Below are 17,797 nucleotides of genomic sequence, written 5' to 3'. Positions count from 1 at the left end.
CCCGATATCCGTTTGAACACCTGTTGCCGTTGACCATGTTGTGCCAGTTGTTGATTGTCCAGCTTGAATAGATGGTTGCTCCTGACCCGTTTGAGTAATAACATTCTACCAAAATAAATAAAGCAAAATAGTCAAATGCAATTAAGCACTGAGTCCAATCGATTGCAATACTTGTCGTTTCTAAAACATCATTGTTTTTTACCTGTTTTTCCTTGGTCCCAGGCTGACGGATATAAGTTCGAGGGGTTGTCGGTTCGGAAAGATTATTAATATGTAGTCGGGGATTATCGAATGTAGATTCTTTAAATGCTTTGCCGTTAATGGTGCCAAACGGCAGTCCGTATACACCGCCCCTGACACTGTCCTTTTCAACATCATATTCCTCTGTGTAGGCGGCCGTAAACATGGGGTGTGTTATTGTAGGAGCAGCTGTAGAGCTTGACCAAGACGGGATTGGTGGTACTGGTGGAATGTTTCCGTTGTCTTTTCTTTCATATACAACACTGTGAGTAGTCGAAGCAATCGATGGGCGTCGAGAGGGATGATCCATTGAACTAAGCTTTTCTCGGCTGGACATTGCTTCGGCCCCAACTTTAGCTCGTTCACCGCCTACCGAGACCATGCTTCTCCGTCTTCCAGAGGAGCTACTGGCATCTCTGTCGTGGAGTGAATGTTTACCGCCATTTGCGAACCGAGCAACAACGCTAGAATAGTATGGGTTTGCTTTTCTGGCCGGCGATATCATTTTATTAGGATTCACGTAGCCACCTCCGTATGCGCCAACCTGTCTGATACTATGATTGCTAGAGACAGATGAAACTCTTCGTTGGCGTGCCTTGCTCTCTTCTCTTGTCAGAGGCGATGCAGGGGATGAAGATAATATGGGAACAGCACCTGTGTTAAAGATCGTCTGAGGACTTTCGAGGCTAGAAACAGTGCTGGGCTGAGCAAGTATTGGCTTGGTGGAGTGAAGTGTATACTTCTGGGTATCTTCAGGCGAACTATCAGAACAGGAATTGAGTAATTTTCAAATGATAATTGGACATGGGGAGCGTGGAGAGGTGAACAATGAAAAAAAAAAAAAAAAAAAAAAAGATTTCGTTAGAACCTTGGAATGATAAAAACCATCACACGCCTTCATAATTGGTGCCAATGTACTATGGTTAGCCCCAGAGAAGGTTTTTATTCGAAATTGTGTAAAAAGAATGGCTTAAACAAGGGGAAGGCCTCATCTTAGCCCAGAGCAAAATGATGGAGCCGGCTAGAAAATCAGCACTGACTTTGTATAGGTTTTGGTGGGCTGCATTGGGCTGTTATTAGGCTGCCCCTTTGCTCTCCCATCAAACAACAATCAGTGTTATGCTCTCCATCACTTCTGGATTCAAAAGGGCTCTCATTGGCAAAACCACTCTTACTGACATCACTTTGTGTGAACTGTCTTTATCCTTTAATTTCGAACACCTTCCCACATGATTCACCGAATAACTTCTCAACTCAAGATGTCATCTCTACCCAGCTTTTTTTTTTCTTAAAGGCCTACTTTGGGATATTTTTAACAACATGGTCCATATTTCATCTCAATTACACGCACAATAAATCCAACTGTGACCCATGCACAAAAAAAAAATTGTTTATAAAGATAACAAAGACCCATACCTTTCAGCTCCTCTACTGGAGTCAGCTTCATACTGCTTCCCTTCGCTAACAAGGATATCAGGAGGGTTATCTGTCACACTGAAGGAGTTTTGGCTAGAGAGATCTTGTGTAAAATTTGATGCCAAATTTGATGTTGGTAATATTAGTGGTAATAACGAAGCTGTCTGTTCCTGCTGGTGTTCCTGTTTTTGATGAGACAGCTGTTCCAGTTTCGACTGTGGCAACAGCTGGCTTGGCAATTGGGATGAACCTTGCAGCCTTCCTTGCATTTTTGACGTTGGTGCAGGCACAGTCAGGCCCCTTGGCCGCGGAATCGATGATCCTTGAGTCTGATTGGTTATCTTTTGCTGACTGCTGCGGCGACGCTGTTGCTCCAAATTAGAACTGGAGGGCCTGTCGGATTTGGGATTCGGACGAAACAAACGCGTCAGACGCGACCGCAGATTTGGACTGTTTGGTTCTATTCCAGTTGTGAGGCTCTTAGTTGACACAGGACTTGATTTAGCAGAAGATGATAGCGACTTTATTTCCGATGGCCTTGTTGACACATCAGAAAACGCCCTTTCTTTTCGCACAATGGCCACAGGTCTTGGTGAAGGGCTTGACCGAGATACATCTGACATCTGCTTTTGCTGTAAAGGGGTGTCAATAGTATGTCTATTGAGTTGTCGTTGCTGTGACTTTAAAGACTGAGCATGAGATGAAGAACCTAGGCTAATCATAGAAATCGTAGACGAGGGCTTTGAAGTCGTTTCAAATTCATTTGAAAGGGCGGGACGTGATGGCTGCCGGATAACGAACCTTGGAGGGGTCTGGTAATCGTCATTGGTCGGTGTTCGAGTATTTGCAGGGGTTTCGCTTCGCTCATGATTACTAAAGTCACTCTCATGAGTCGCTTTGTTTAAGCTCTTCAAACTCTTGGTGGACGACTGTTTAGTGGATAGATCATCGTTGTTGCCTACAAAATAGTCGCTGATCTCTGGCCGCGAGGACCCCCGTCGGGTCGATTGATGAATGATCTCTGTAGGTTTTTTTTGGGAACTACTGTTATTGTTGTAGAGACTACTGTTGGTGCCAGATTTTGGAAGCACATGCGTGGGAGCTGTAGAGACTGGAGTGGCTGGTGAGGAATCAATGTAATCTTGGACCCGGGGAGAGGGTGGGGAGCTCGAGTTTGGTGGCCTCGAATGAGGATAGGAAGGTGACAGCGCGGAGATTGAAGGGGAAGAGAGAGTTAAAGGCGCACTGGAAGTGATCACGACTGGAGTGGGTGAAACTTTTGAGGCAGAGGAAGATGAGTTTGCGGTGGATATAGAATCGCTCAGGAACGGAAGCGAGAAATCAAAGTCGTCCGACAGGAGAAGTGGAAGGACAGGTGCACTGCTGTCATTTTTGGAGATTGAAGAGGTAGTGCCTCTGTTATCCTGGTTATTTCCTTGTTTCTTTGATGCGGGATTAGCGTTCTTGGAAACAGAGGTGGTGCTGTTAGTGGTGCTTTTGCTGCTACCAAAGAAGCCTCCCTTTGGTTTTGTAAGCTTATTCATGTCTGATTCGTTATTTTTGCTTTTGTCTTTTTGTTTGTCTTTATCCTTTAATGTAGAATTGAGATGAGAGGTGACAGTAGTTGAGTGGACAGATGAGAATGATTGAATGGAGGAACTAATGGGGGTGGATGGGCTGATGGCAGTGGGTATATTTGAAGATGCTGCAGATATAGATGTCTTTGTGTTGATAGTGCTTGAGGTACGAGGAGGGATGCGTAAGTTAGGGTTGGTGGCGGCATTAGAGTCTGAGACAGCAAAGTGGTGAAGTGGTGGCCGTTGACGGTTCCCTCGTGCCATGGAGAGGAGCAAGCAGAACAGATGTTACTTTTATCTACAACAGGTAGCTGTACCGAGAAAAGGAATCGAGGACAGGCCAACAGCAGTTACAAGGACAGAGGCAGGAACAAGAACAGTTTGAATGAATGATCGTTGATTTTTTAAAAAGACAAAAAAGAGAGAGAAAGAATTGGACAAATGAGTAAGTAGAGAATAAAAGAAGAGAGAGAATGATGATAGTATCATTGTAGGTTCTAAAGGAAGAGGCGCGGTTGAAAGTATCATGACACGATGATGGCTGCAATTGAGCCCTGGAAACAAGGGAATAACATACATGATTATTAGGCAAGAGACAAAAACTGCAGTGCAAGACGACATGGGAAAAGAAGAGACTGAATGACTAACTGACGACAGACGGACGAATTGAATGAATAATGAATGAATGTGAAGAAAGAAAAAAAAAGAGAGAGAGTGTGTGTAGTTTGAGAGTGAGTGTGAGAGTGAGATAGACTATGGCTATGGCAATGGCTATGGCTATGGCTATGGTAGATTGTAGTTGAAGGGGAACAAAAAGATAGGAGCGAGTAAAAGGGAGGAGGTAAGAGTGGTGAAAAAGGAGGCAACTATGAGGAAGCAGATTAAAAAAAAAAAAAAAAAAAAAAAAAAAGAGAGAGAGAAAGAGAGGAGAAAGACAAAAAAACGATTATTACCAATCAGCCAAGCAATGATAATTATCCCCTACAGTAGGAAGAAATGTGCGTTTGACATGTCCCGAGAAAAAGAATAAAAGAGTATCAGAGCAAAAAAAAAAAAAAAAAAAACAAGAGCACCAGCTCAAGCAACAAAGAGAGAAAGAAAGAGCACAATGTATTATGGATTAAGATGATGGTCATGGCGGAGAGGAAGAGGGTTTCTCTATTCAAATAGGGGATTCATGTCATTGGGCTATCAGCTATCATATGCAAGCAGGTTACTATAAACAAACCAAGTGGCCAAGGTAAGCAATTCGATACAACTGAATATCTAAGCAAAAAAAAAAAAAAAAAAAAAAGGAGAGCCGTTGAACAATAAAGCGCTAAACGACATTGTCTTACGAGGACATGATCTTTATTGTCACTATTCCCACACAGCAATGCGCACACACCCTAAAGTCGAAAAGATCCAAAAATTTGAACATGGTCAATGGTATATATTCAGCTTTATTACTAAGGTTTCTTTTTAATCTATTTTCATCAATAACAAGAAATAATCATCCTTTTGTCAAACCGTGCCACGAAACCTTATCCAGAAAGGAATGTTTTTTTTTTTTTATTTTTTTTTTACAACGATGCCATGGAAGGAAGCTCTACATTTATATATATTATATATATATATTTCGACGTTGAACCTTGTTGTTATTATTGATCGAGATCAATTTTATGAAATGAAACCCAAAGAAGGAGTGAATTACATGTTCCTGACCATTTGCAACTTGAATAGGTTGATCCTCCACTCATTCACTTTACAAAGTACATTCAATAAAAATAAAAAAAATAAAAAAAATAAAAAAAGATGGAGCGGTGAAAAATAGGGCGCGGTATGACAGCATATTTTTATCTGAGTCAAAGATCTCATGCTACACAAGAGGAGGTGATGCAGCAACGGACACAGACAGAACAGATCGAGACAGGAACAGAAAACATCCATGTGGCCGACGCACAGCCAGCATTCTGAAACTTACCTCATGCAGTAATTTCACGGGTCAATAGAACAGCATGTGCTTCATCCCATCCCACGGGAAGAATATAAATTACCAGCCAAAATGGGTGGTAGTCCAAGAAAAAAAAAAAAAAAATCATCGAACGTAAGATAAGAAAGTCAGGTTCCTGACTGAACTTTTATTTTATATTCATATACATTTGGTTAGAAATATTAAATCGCGAGTATACATGATGATATATATTATACTAGACATGCTTTGTTTATCACGACGACTCTTATCAAAGAAAAAAAATGGACATGCCAGACAAGCAGTTTAGAATAGCATTGATGCATCTAACTTGTCATCGATACCCTTTAGGAACACCCAACAGGCACTATACAAATACCATCCAAGTCATGATGCATATGGATACTTGGCTAGCCATTGCCTTCTTCGTTGTGCATCTCGTATCAATGACCCCGCACTGTACCTGGGATCCATCGGATCCTTAAAGTCGTGCGATAGATACAATGGTTTCGGCGCAGAATCCATTGGTTGAATTGACTGTGCCGTTATATCAAAATAATAAGGACACCGGACCTTGATCGGAGATCCTCTTATTACCTCTTCTGTACCTCCCAACATTTCTTCAACTGTCGCAGGCTTAGACTTGGGTGCTGTCTCATAAAACTTTGTGTTCCTAGATTGGCTCAGCAAGCTTTTCATTCTATACGCTACTTTCTTGAGGATTCTATACCGCTCAACAGCATAAAAACGAGGTATAATGGAAAAAGAAAAAAGGATGTCAATGGTCCGACGAATACACAGAAAAAAAAAAAATAAAAAAAATAAAAATGATACTCGTGAAGCCCTTCACTTGGGAATAGTGTTTTTCCACCCACCGATCCTCAATTCCACTGATACTGGCAGCTGCCATAACTGTATCCCAGCCTCGTTCATAATCTGCCACCGATGATACTGGTTTGGGCAAGCCCAGTCTGACGTAATCCGGAACATTTCCTAAAGCTCCCTGTCGTAAGACATATGGCAATCGATCAAGGATTCGCTTGAGTGCATCCTCTGCTGCAAATTTGGCCGCATTCTCTTGTATTGGTGTGAGTATATCATCTTGCTCATCGCCTGCAAGGGACTCCCCAATGGTTGATTGAGCAGCTTGAGCACGAAATGGTGGCAGAGTATCCTTTTGAAAACTATAGAAATCCTTCACACGGTGTTGCATGCCTTTACGGTACTGACGTTGAGCAAAGGCTGAGAACTCATTTTTGAGTAAATGGTAAATTTCTTGCAGTCGATTATTTGCATTACGCTCGTTGTCGATTCTTTCCTTGAGTTCCTCCAGCCGTTTTTGCTTATGCAATGACATTCTCTGAGTTTGCGGCATGTCATTATCTGTTGCCGTATCCAAATCGTCATCACTCTCCTCTTCGTTCTCAGCACCTTCAAATTCCTCAAGGAAATCATCCGTGGTTTTCGGTACACCTGCTAGCTCTTCAACAAATTCCATCCCTTGTGCTTCAAAGAAATTGGCATCAGTATCATCTTCATAAATATCCTTCGGGACACTAGATGATAAAGGGGTATTTTAAGGTAAATAAGATAAAGAGTAAAGATAGACATTAGCAAGAATTTTCATGTCGTCACTACTCAGAAACAATTTAAGGCCGGCTCCTTCTATCTATACTCACGGTGGTAGTAGCTCCTCCCGGACAGGCCATCGATACGTCTCATCATCCTGCTTGCCATCCAGAACCATGAGGGCAAGTGTCCTCGACGCCTTTTCCTCTTGTGACATAAGCGAGTGGACCAGGTTCATTAGCGGTGCTCGGCTTTTGTCATTTATACTCCAATAGTCCTTTCTCAACCTCTTGCCTTTTTTTATCCCTTCTACTGATTTCTTTTTCCTTTTCCTTTTTTGCTCCTGATTAAGAGCTTTCTTTCCTGTTTCCCCATCATTATCCTCATTATGACCATCGCTGTCGCTATCCGATATTGGATCGCGCCGCCGTTTTCTCTTTGAATTTGGAGCTTTAGACTGTTTTTTTTCTTTTGTGGGCTTGAATGTATCAGCATCACTCTCAGAATCAGCACCACTGCCGCCAGTTTGTGTTTCAGGAAGCGAAGCCTGAATGGCAAGAACCGCCTTGTTTTTGCTTTGTCGCTCTGGCCTTTCGGGCATGGAGTGTCTCCTATAATCACAGGGGGGGGGGGTTTATAAAATAAAGCTTTTGACCTATGAACGAGTGGTCAATTATGTTTGTCAAATTGTTACATTTGTAAACTTGATGTGAATGTGGATCAAGAAAAATTTGAAATTTGTGACCGCTGAAACTCAATTAAGTTTATTAGGAGTTGAGCTGCGTGTGGTCATTTGAACTATTGCCATATTTTCTTCAAGGCTCCCTCCATTTCCCTTTTCATTTTCAAAACGTCGCGTCGATCATGGGCAATTCAGCTTCAGCAACAAAGGATTCGGAGCTTCTGACATTGGATTTGCTCCGACTGGGGCCACCGCCTGCTGACTGGGACTGTTCGCAGGATTTCAGGAGCCATGCCACTATCACTGGTAAGACGATATGGTAAATAGCAGTAAAATGGCTTTTATGTTAACCATACAATCGCAAACGACAAAATAAGTTTGTCCGATTTCTCTTTATTATTCTCATATCAGTGTTGTATCTCTTCTTTCTCTTGTTCTCCACTCCGCCTTAGATCCCATTCTCAAAAAAGTTGAGCCTGTAGGATCTCAATATCTTGCTCATGCACGACGGAAAGTCTTCAACAGAACATTTTCCGAGGACGAAGAGCACCTAGCGAAAGCAGAAGTAGAAGCTGCTGCTGCGGCTGCAGTGGCTGCTGCGGCTGCAGCACAATTAGCAGATAGTACAGACAGCATGCTCGATGTTGAAATTGAGCCTGATCACAAAGATGATATGAAACGCGACGCCAAAGACTGGAAGACGCAGGATCATTACCGTATGCTTGGGTTAGGACATGTCCGTTGGAGAGCCTCTCCAGCCCTGATTAAAAAGGCTCGTAAGTATTCTCCGCAATCATTTGGATTGCGATCAGGTTTTGTTTTTTTTTTTTTTTTTTTTTGTTTTTTTTTCCTTTGGCTTTCTCGTTACTAAACTTAAACTTAACGACTATCAAAGATCGCACCAAAGTCCTAGTCCACCATCCAGACAAGAAATCCGGCGCACTAGGTGGAAATAGTGACGACGATAGATTCTTCAAGTGCCTTCAGAGGGCGTATGAGACTCTTTCAGATCCTGTCAAACGCCGTCAATATGATTCTGTGGACCCCATCCCAGAAGAGGCCTACAACCCTTTAAAGGATGGTGCCGATCTTCCTTTCATTGAAGCTTGGAAACCTGTTTTTGAACGTGAGGCTCGGTTTTCGGTCAGGCCTAAAAATGAGATTCCTTCGATCGGGACTATGGACTCAAGCAAGGAAGAGGTCGAAGCCTTTTATGGGTTTTGGTATGGCTTTGAGAGCTGGAGATCATTCGAATATTTGGACAAAGAAGAGGGTGATGGTCCTGATAAGTAAGGCTTAATCTTGAAAGAAGAAAATGATTATTACTACCATTGCCTTCTTTATTTTTATTTTATTTTATTTTATTTTATTTATTTATTTATTTTTTGCCATGTCCTTGTTCATTTATTGGAATTTCTTTTAAAACACTCATTATCGTTCAGTCGTGATGATAAGCGCTATCTCGAGAAGAAGAACAGAGCTGAACGAGCTAAACTTAAGAAGGAAGACGCGGCTCGCCTCCGCAAGCTAGTTGATACAGCATTCACACTTGATCCTCGCATGATCGCTTTCAAGGGTCAAGGACGTGAAGCCAAAGAAGCTAAGAAAAGGGAACGTCAGGAACAAGCCCAGAGAGCCAAAATGGATGCAGAGCGCCAAGCAGCTCTCGAGAAGGAGCTGCAGCAGGAAAGAGAATCAGAGGAGAAGTTAAAGCGAGAAGAAGAACGGAGAGAGAAGGAGGCCAAGAAAAAGCTTATCCGTAAGGAAAAGAAGAATATCAAGACGGCTATCAAGGTAAAAAAAAAAAAAAAAAAAAAAAAAACTCAGACCTGTTTCTTTTTTTGAAGAAAAGTTAATATCTGCAAAGAGTATTTTCCCGCGCCTAACTTTCTCTCAACTCAGGACGCCAACTATGGCTTGTCAAATGGTAGCACTATTCCACCTGCAACTCTTGAGATATATCTATCCGAATTGGAGACAATGCTCGACAAATTATCTCTTGAAGAATTGGAGAGGATAAGCATAGACTTGAATAGTTCTCAGACTACAAATGAAGGGAAGCAAAAGATTTTGTCCGTAGAAGCTCACAGACTTGTACAGGAAGGATTAGCCGACCCAAAGAGCTTAACACAATTTGGCGTTGGTAAGTACAAGCTGAGTAAATACATCAGTCAAATCAGAATAAAAAAAAATAAAAAAAAAAAGTTGGAACAGGTTATGATCAAACTACTAAACATTAACAATTTTCCACATTTTTGTCCGCACATAATATTTTGTAAAAGCAGAGCATATCACCACAAAGCCCTTATCATCAACATCCTCATCATCACCATCTTCATCCTCAGCATCTTCAAAAGAATGGTCCGTTGAAGAAATCGCTCTACTTATCAAGGCTGCGAATAAGTTTCCGGGAGGTGTCAGTGATCGTTGGGAAACCATCGCTGCCTATGTAGCTCTCCATACGGGGCTTCCTCAACGTTCGCCTGAAGAGGTGATCAAGAAATCGAAAGAGGTTCAAAAGAGTTCATCACAAGAGTCTGCCACTGTTCGACAGCTACAATTTCAAAAGAAGACCTACGATATTGCCGATGCTCCTTCAGTTCGATATGATATCGAAGGTGGTGTTGTGCCCGTCGATTCCACTTCAAAAACTAACATGTCGACCGAGGAAGCTGTTGTAACTGCCATAAATGCTGTAGCTGGCAAGAAGACAGTAAGAATTAATACTAAAAAGCATACTTCCACAGTAGCAACGACGACCACAACCAATGGAACAATAGCCTCTACAATAGCAAAAGGGGCATCGACACCTGCGTCACCATCTACTGCTATTTCTAATGCTTCTACTGCTAACGCCTCACCTCCTGCTGCTGCACTTTGGATTGCAGCAGAACAAAAGATGTTGGAGACTGCTATGAAGACATACCCGCCGTCATGGCAGGGCGAAGGTGATCGCTGGGATAAGATTGCAGAGGGCGTGCCGGGGCGGACGAAAAAGGAATGCAAGCTTCGTGTCAAGGTAAATTTTTATTTATTTATTTTCCCTTCGACACTTTAAAGGTGCTCTAACACATTTCGTTGTAAAACGACACTTTACTATTAGTTCCTACAAGAACAAGTCAGGGCGCAGAGGCAGCAACAGCAAATTTAACAAAATAAAATATGATGGCTAATAAACTAAAGAATGAACGGAACTTTATTTAATATCTATTTACAATCACGAGAAGAATGTTGCGTGAGACGGAAGAGCAAATACTATGGTAAATCAAATCATAAGAGAATAATAGCAAAAAAAAAAATCTAATGGCGTGGTGGCAACATGCCTGGTCGATATGGCCGATCATACTGCCGCTCTTGGATGTAAGGTCGAGGACTGGGGTGAGAAGAAAGAGGACTATTTGTCGGGTATCCCTGGCTTGACATTTTGTAGCCCGCTACTGATACTGGTAGCGGAGGTGATTGGCGCTGTGGCTGTGGATGGTATGTACCGTTGACATGATGATGATGGCCTGAATGGGTAGAAGAATGAGGTGGCGGTCTTGGCGGACCAACAGGAGCAGGCCCAGGCACTGCATGCGAAGGTGCATATCGAGGCTGTGATCCTATGCGCGACGGCAAACTGGCCTGTGCAGGTGGGTGCGGGTATGATTGAGATCGTGAATGGGGAAATGGCTCTAGCCCTGGATATGTATGCGCTACCAGGGGTGAAGACAACGAAGATGACGGCATCTGCACCGTTCCTGACCCTGACCCTGACCCTGACCCTGACCCTGACCCTGACCCTGACCCTGACCCTGACCTTGACCCTGACCTTGACCCTGGACGTCTTTCACCCTCTTCAACTATGGGTGCCTTTCTCCCTTGTGTACGTGGGGAAAATCCAGGCTCAGAGGGTACAGGACGATGCTGCTGTTGAGGTGGCTGATGGGCCCCCCATGTCTCGCGTCCTACCAGTAATGCTGGATCGTTCTTTTGGTATTGAGCAGCTCGAGGAGAGGAGGGGGAAGCTGGGTATGAGCGATGATGTTGAGAAGCATTAGCAGCTGATGGTGGCCGGCTATACGGGTGAGGATGGCGAGGGTACTGTCGTGGTTCAGAGCGGAGGTGATGATATTGTTGTTGCTGCTGAGATGATTTTAACTGAGGTTTTGACAGAGGGGCCGATGCAGCAGCCTGTGGATAGCTATGCTCAGATTGAGACTGAGGCTGAGGTGGACGAGGCACATGACGAAGACTCTGGTGGTGCTGTGCCGGATTTGGGCTATTGAGGTTAGCGTGGTTTAGAGCACCAGGAGTTCCTTGTTGCCTCAGAAACTGATGTTCCCTCTGGGTTTGATCCGCTTGATATGTTTGCTGGGACGATGGAAGTTGATGCTGTTGTTGCGACAAAAGAGGAGGGCGCCCAACTGGCGACATGGGCTCAGGCTGTTGATTTCTGTGTTCGTATGCTGGCATTCGCTGATGACGGGGGTCATATTCTACTTTAATAGAAGTCCACCCATCGGCAGTCTTAGAGCTGTAATGCTGATGCGGTGAATACTCTTTAATTTTCAGATGACTATTACGTCCTTCAAAATCTTTCCGCTGCAATACCTGTTTCTCCTCATGCAACTGCTGCAATTCCTTCTGTCTCCTCCTTAAAGATTCCATTTGTATTTCAATTTCACGTTGCTCATCTATGATATTCTGCTGCTCGCCCTGAGTTCTCTTGAAGACCTTGGTGGATGTCTTTTCTGTATGATCTGTGGATTGAGAAACCATTCTAGGGCTTTCCTTTTTTTCAACTCGCTCTATATCAGATCCTCTCCCCTCACTGGTTTCGTGTTCCCCAAACTGCCTGGGCAAACCTCTACTGGTTCCTTGATCGTCCACATAGCCCATTTGGTCATGATTTTGTTTAGGTTCTCGCCCACGCTGAAGATGGTCAAATCTATGCTCCCTGAAGATTCCTCTACCCGTAGAAGTCTGCTCTGGACTACGCTGCGACGAGTACCCGGGTTGTTGGTCGTCGAGGGCTATTCTTGGTGATCCCTTTGCTGGACTATGTTGCGACGAAGCTGAAGCGTGATGAGTGCGCTCTACTCCATCAAGCGACTCACTGTACGAATCTCCGTCATTCTGGCGATTGGAGGATGCGCCATACTGGCCTATCTCATTTTCTCTAAACTGTGCCTGATATCTTTCAGTACCTTGCGTTTCCTCCTTATTCACATCCTGATACTGAGGACGATGATATGGTGGCTCTTTTACTAGAGTCCCGTATAGTTTTGATTGTTGATGCAGCCGCTGCTGTTGAGCCTGATCATGTGGAGATTGAGGATAAGAGTAAGCAGGCGGTGACTGGGCTGGAAGCGAGGATTGAATATATCCATGAGCTTTTTGCTGGTGCTGGTGCTGCACCGATTGAGGCACTAATCCCGAATGACGAGATGTCACGATCGGACCCAGGCTCTCTTGACTATTCTTCCTACCAATACTCTCTACACGAATCCTCTTCATGGATTCACCTGAGTTCCGCAGGGATGGACCATGCGAGGCATCATGTACAGACAGCGGCGAGTTTCTGGCTACATGTAATGATGAATGTACCTCTAAAGCCGCAAGGGGTTCTGTTGGTCGTGGATATGAGGGTTGTAGTGTCGATGATGAGGGTGGTGGAGGCACCGTCGGAGTTGGAGGCGCTAGGTGCATGGGCCTGGTAGTTAGAATATCTGGTCCATGCGCCCCATCTCGAAGTCCTTTGGTAATAGTAGCGGTCATCGAGTTATTATTATGAGCCGCTTGGCTCCCAGAGCTCATCCATGGCGTCTGTGGCGAAATCGGCGACGGTGGTAACGACCGTGATAACGGTAGTGAATGTGATGGATGCAGAGGTTGACGTGGATACTGAGAGCTGTTTGTCAAGGCAGATGGTGGAGCTCCAAACCCAGCAACAGGCGCAGATGAAACAGGATGACTATAATGGGCTGAATGTGTCTGCTGTTGATATGGCTGTACATTCTGAGACTTTCTTAGGTGACGGTGCTCTATTACAGGAACAGCATTATTGTGAGGAGCCATACTCTGAATTTCTGGATCCGACTCTCTTCCGTCGCTTCGTCTAGAAGTGTCTTGGTTGTCTTTTTTTTTTTTAAAAAAAAAAAAAAAAAAAAAAAAAAAAAAAAAAGCTGCATGGTTAGAGCCATATTAAAAAGATTAGAAGTTAATTTGTTCATTGTGAATCTCTCTTTTTTTTTTTTTTTTTACCTTTATGCACGCTTTGTTGTCCATTCAACACTGATGAAGATGCCTGCATCACCGAATGTATCTCCTCTGATGCGACATGAGATTGTGATTCCTGTTGCACTATCGGATAAGTCTCGGCTGGAGTTGATGGTGACATAGCTGGCGAAAGTGGTTGGTAATCCTCATTTCCTTCCTCTGCTGAGGAATCCTCCTCAGTTTTCAAATTCTCATTTCGTTGCTGCTGCTGCTGCCGTTTCCGTTTCTGCAGATTTAGCCCCATCCCTTGTTTATTAATCTTTTCTTTCAGTTTTATGTACTGATGAGCAATATCATCCAGAGTTGTCCACCCATGCGGGAAGCATTCATAGATCTGAATGGAGTAGATTACAGTAAGCAGTTAGTCAGATTATATCCAGTATTCACATGTGGTTTAAAAAAAAAATGCATGCATCTGTTGCACATTTTATACCTTGGCATATGCGTATTCGCGGGTCTGTGCTTCTGATTCATGCTTCGGGAACGATACTGGATCTACAAGATGCAGCTCTTTTGCTGCAGCACGAAGTTCCATGTATTTTTCCATGATCTCCCACAGTAGGAGGCGCAGGCTTTGAGTCCATAGAAATGAAGGCTTTTGCTGACTATAAGTGCCTTTGAAACAGTGAAGTTACATCCGTAAATATGACTATTTGCATCGATATAATTTTAGTCTTTGTTGATTTGAATACCATCTTTAACCTTTCTTTTTTTTTACCTTCATCATTATCTTTTTCATTGTCAAATTGCCTGCTCAGTCCCATTGCTGCTCCATCATTCTCAATACGAGTAATAAACATAGCAACCATGGAGTCACGTTGCGTCTTTAGCTCATGCGTCCATTCAGGCAGGATCTTTCTGTAGATCAAACTCTAGAAAAGATATAGATGGGAAATTCATGGTTAGAAGGAGAAAAAGAAAAAGAAAAAGAAAAAGAAAAAGAAAAAAAAAAAAGCTGTATCGGAATAGTATCTTACCTTCAATAAAAATTTGGTATATGGAAGAACATTTTGCAGATGGCCAAAGAAATTTTCCTCGATCATGTATCCTGTTGAGCGTGTTGTCAATGCGGTCTTTGCGCACTCAAACAATGGATCACGGAGATTAAGGGGGAAATTATCCTTGCTTTCCCATGTTTCTGTATGCAAATATTAGAAGGAGCATCGCAAGAGACGGGTACACATCAAGCATTGATGTCATGGTTGTTCAAATTAAAAAGGCGTGTATCATTGTCAGTGTTGCGACCGAAGGGAAAAAAAAAAAAAAAAAAAAAAAAAAGTGGGTAAAAAAAGCCATGCATCTATTTTACCTCTCTTGGCCAGTGAGGCAAGCTCAAGGTACTGCTCTTTTACGCTCTCACTCAGTGGAGGAAGTATTTTTGATTTTTTATCCGCTCTGTACGAAAGTGAAGAAAGCTCATCTGCTTCATCTCCACTATTACTTTCATTAATTTCTTCATTTTTGTCGCTATTGTTATTTTTGTCGCTCCTATTGTTTATATCCATGGTCATATCGCTGCTATTGTTATTGTTATTGCTACTGCTATTGTTGCTATTGTCGCCACCATCATCAACGCCATCCATCTTTTCAGGTTGTGTAGATGTAGCCGGTAGTGTCGAGGCTGCCATCAGACCCACAGTATTACTCCTGTTGTTACGGGCTATGATGCGGTGGATGAAGAAGAAGTGAATAGATAGGTGGGGTTGATTTCAGAGGTCCCTGACTTTGTCAAAGGTTTTTGCAGGTCAAAACTGAAAATGAATAACAAATAAAAATGCGGAGGCGTGGGACAATGCGCTGACAAGGATTGGATGTGATAGAGTTGAAAATTGATTATGATGGACTATGATGGTGAATTCACAGGAGAATGTGGTCGAAAGAGGAAAGAGTGAAGGAAAGAGCAGTGGAGGATAAAAATGAGATAGTGGAAAGATGTATAAAGAAAATAATAATAATAAAAAAAAAAAAAAAAAAAAAAGAAAGAAAGGAGCAAAGCACAAAAGCTTTTCTTTTTCGGGCGTGTGTATGAATGAATGGGTGTGTGTGCACAAATAAATGAGGATGCGGACTCCAATCTAATGTGCTCAAGTGTGCAACAATGGACGTGACAAATGGACAAAGCTTGGCCGCATATCTCGTGCCAATCCGCTCGCGACACCTGTGCGCGAGGTTCAATTGGCCAGCAAGAAAGAAAATTGTCAACAGCGATGCATCTCATGCAGGCCATTCACTGAGCAAAAAAAGAAGGCCGTAAACCTTACACACAAAAAGTGATACATGCATGCAGGCATGCAGCGGTAAATAAACAAATCAGGAACAAGCCGTGAATTTTTGCGTCCTCCGCCGCTGCTGCTGTGCACACTATAACCGAGTAGGCCTATTCAACAAAACGCATGGCCACAAAAAAAAAAAAAAAAAAAGGATAGTCGCTCCTCCAAGCCTTAAGAGATAAAAATAAATCATTAGGAACTTGAATATCAAAAACCATGCCTCTCGGACCATTATGCTACGCCTCGCCCTTAGTTTTTCTTTTTCGCCATACTCTTTTTTTTTTTTTTTTTTTTTTTTTTTAATATTATTTTGATAAATTTTAGCATAAATCTCAAAACTGTAAATAATAAATATATCGTTGGCTAGAGGTATTTGATAGGTGATGTTGTTGTTGTTATTATTGACTTGAGCGCTGGGGGCAAGGTGAGCGAGAACAACACCACATGCAGGTTGCACAAAACCACGGCTTATTTTGGAATTTTTGTTTTTCGGGAACACAGCAGATGCAATTAAAAAAAGATGAAGCGGGATGATTTGGGGCGAAACTGTGACCAATCCTTCTCTCCACCCATTTGTAATGTAGTACAACTATAGGCTCGTTGAAGAGTTTTTTTAACTCCTATCAATTCATTGAGAACTCTGTTCTTCCCAGATAAAAAGAAGAGAGTATTCGTGAAGCAGAAAGTTGATTGTTGTGCACCATTTTTTTTTCCTCATTGTCTATATGCTTCCGAGATCCTCTTTGATTCATGTGAGATGATCTACAATTTTCTAATCTTCGTCAAGTTATTCAAGGAAAGATAATACAGTACTCTTGACAAAATATCAGTCCCTTTAATTTAAATTGAATAAAGAGAAAATGGATTTTCCTGCCCAATCAGAGACCAGATGATATCGCATCTCATTTCCTTTTTCATGGAAACTGTTTGATGACATGCATGTATCGGGAAGAGATGAGTTGGTGCCACCATACAGCTCCTGAAGAGCTTAAGTTTGCCCTGTAAGGACAGGTCACAAGCGATAGTCTAAGGCAACCCGGTATTGAGATGTACTTGGGTATAGCAAGTCTTCGTCAACCGATATTACTTGCTAGCAAATTCTTACAGGAAAAAAGCCCAAGACCTTCTGTTAAGGCGGGATAGGAGTCTGGACATTCTCGTACAGAAGTGAGCATAGATGAAATTATGTAGCAGCGGAGGTGTCTTTAGCTTCAATTCCTATAAAGCTGGTAGCTAGCTTATCATGGAGGAGTTTCTTATAAAAGAAAAAAAAAGGTAAACTTAAAAGGATAGTCCATGGTCATGATTTCGAACAGATGTTTTACACTTTCAAGGTAGACAATATGTTTTTCTTTGCCACGTAGTGCCTTCTATCTGTGATGCGCGTAGGAACATCCTTCCAAGCCAACAGGGAGTGATATTTAGGCTTTGTGGGTCATCCTCTGAAGAGTAAAGTAGTTTCTAGAAGTCATGTGCTTGCACCATTTGTTCAAACCTCCAGTGCTAAATGTCAAATGCATTGTCTTCCTTCTACTCTCAAGCATCTATGGGACCTAGAGCAGATAAACGAGCAGATTTTGTTTTGCTGAACCAGCAAATCTAGAGGACCTTTACAGTCATCTCAAACAAGAGGCCCGAATTTTGATTGATCCCATATACACAGTTTTGCCTCCTCGAGAATGGACAAAGACTGTAATCTCTAGAAGCTTGAGTCCATATACAACATCGAAGTGACTAGTATTCGAGAAATGCAGAGCGATCCTTTTTTAATACTCTATATTATTCATAGCATGCATTTTGTCCAATGTGTCTTTCTTTGAAGAATGGGCAG

At 42.6% G+C, this 17,797-nt stretch overlaps 4 protein-coding genes across 4 annotated transcripts; 1 reads left to right on the top strand and 3 right to left on the bottom strand.

Annotated features, from left to right (window-relative positions):
* Positions 1–1,475: 1,475 nt before the first annotated feature.
* Positions 1,476–3,657, bottom strand: BCR41DRAFT_198153 (hypothetical protein). The gene has a single exon (XM_022019862.1). It carries the CDS (start codon positions 3,495–3,497, stop codon positions 1,632–1,634), a length of 1,866 nt encoding a protein of 621 aa, XP_021876552.1. The 5' UTR covers positions 3,498–3,657; the 3' UTR covers positions 1,476–1,631.
* A 1,683-nt stretch (positions 3,658–5,340) lies between these two features.
* BCR41DRAFT_362810 (hypothetical protein) lies at positions 5,341–7,435 on the bottom strand. The gene is made up of 3 exons (XM_022025781.1): positions 6,864–7,435; positions 6,060–6,740; positions 5,341–5,908 (listed from the first exon to the last, which is right to left on the bottom strand). The coding sequence occupies exons 1-3, from the start codon at positions 7,352–7,354 to the stop codon at positions 5,572–5,574; spliced, it is 1,509 nt and encodes a 502-aa protein (XP_021876551.1). The 5' UTR covers positions 7,355–7,435; the 3' UTR covers positions 5,341–5,571.
* Positions 7,436–7,563: 128 nt separating this feature from the next.
* On the top strand, positions 7,564–10,625 carry BCR41DRAFT_425944 (hypothetical protein). The gene is made up of 7 exons (XM_022030655.1): positions 7,564–7,741; positions 7,888–8,211; positions 8,331–8,724; positions 8,878–9,229; positions 9,338–9,578; positions 9,721–10,454; positions 10,539–10,625. Exons 1-7 carry the CDS (start codon positions 7,618–7,620, stop codon positions 10,584–10,586), a joined length of 2,217 nt encoding a protein of 738 aa, XP_021876550.1. The 5' UTR covers positions 7,564–7,617; the 3' UTR covers positions 10,587–10,625.
* BCR41DRAFT_198123 (hypothetical protein) lies at positions 10,591–14,494 on the bottom strand. Its single transcript, XM_022019861.1, has 7 exons — positions 14,415–14,494; positions 14,130–14,301; positions 13,682–14,030; positions 12,420–13,554; positions 11,396–12,272; positions 11,269–11,341; positions 10,591–11,181 (listed from the first exon to the last, which is right to left on the bottom strand). Exons 2-7 carry the CDS (start codon positions 14,241–14,243, stop codon positions 10,736–10,738), a joined length of 2,994 nt encoding a protein of 997 aa, XP_021876549.1. The 5' UTR covers positions 14,244–14,301; positions 14,415–14,494; the 3' UTR covers positions 10,591–10,735.
* Positions 14,495–17,797: the final 3,303 nt, after the last annotated feature.

This window comes from Lobosporangium transversale (assembly GCF_002105155.1).
Source record: "Lobosporangium transversale strain NRRL 3116 chromosome Unknown BCR41scaffold_57, whole genome shotgun sequence".
Taxonomy (NCBI): Eukaryota; Fungi; Mortierellomycota; class Mortierellomycetes; order Mortierellales; family Mortierellaceae; genus Lobosporangium; species Lobosporangium transversale.
This window is presented reverse-complemented; position numbering and strand designations above follow the sequence as displayed.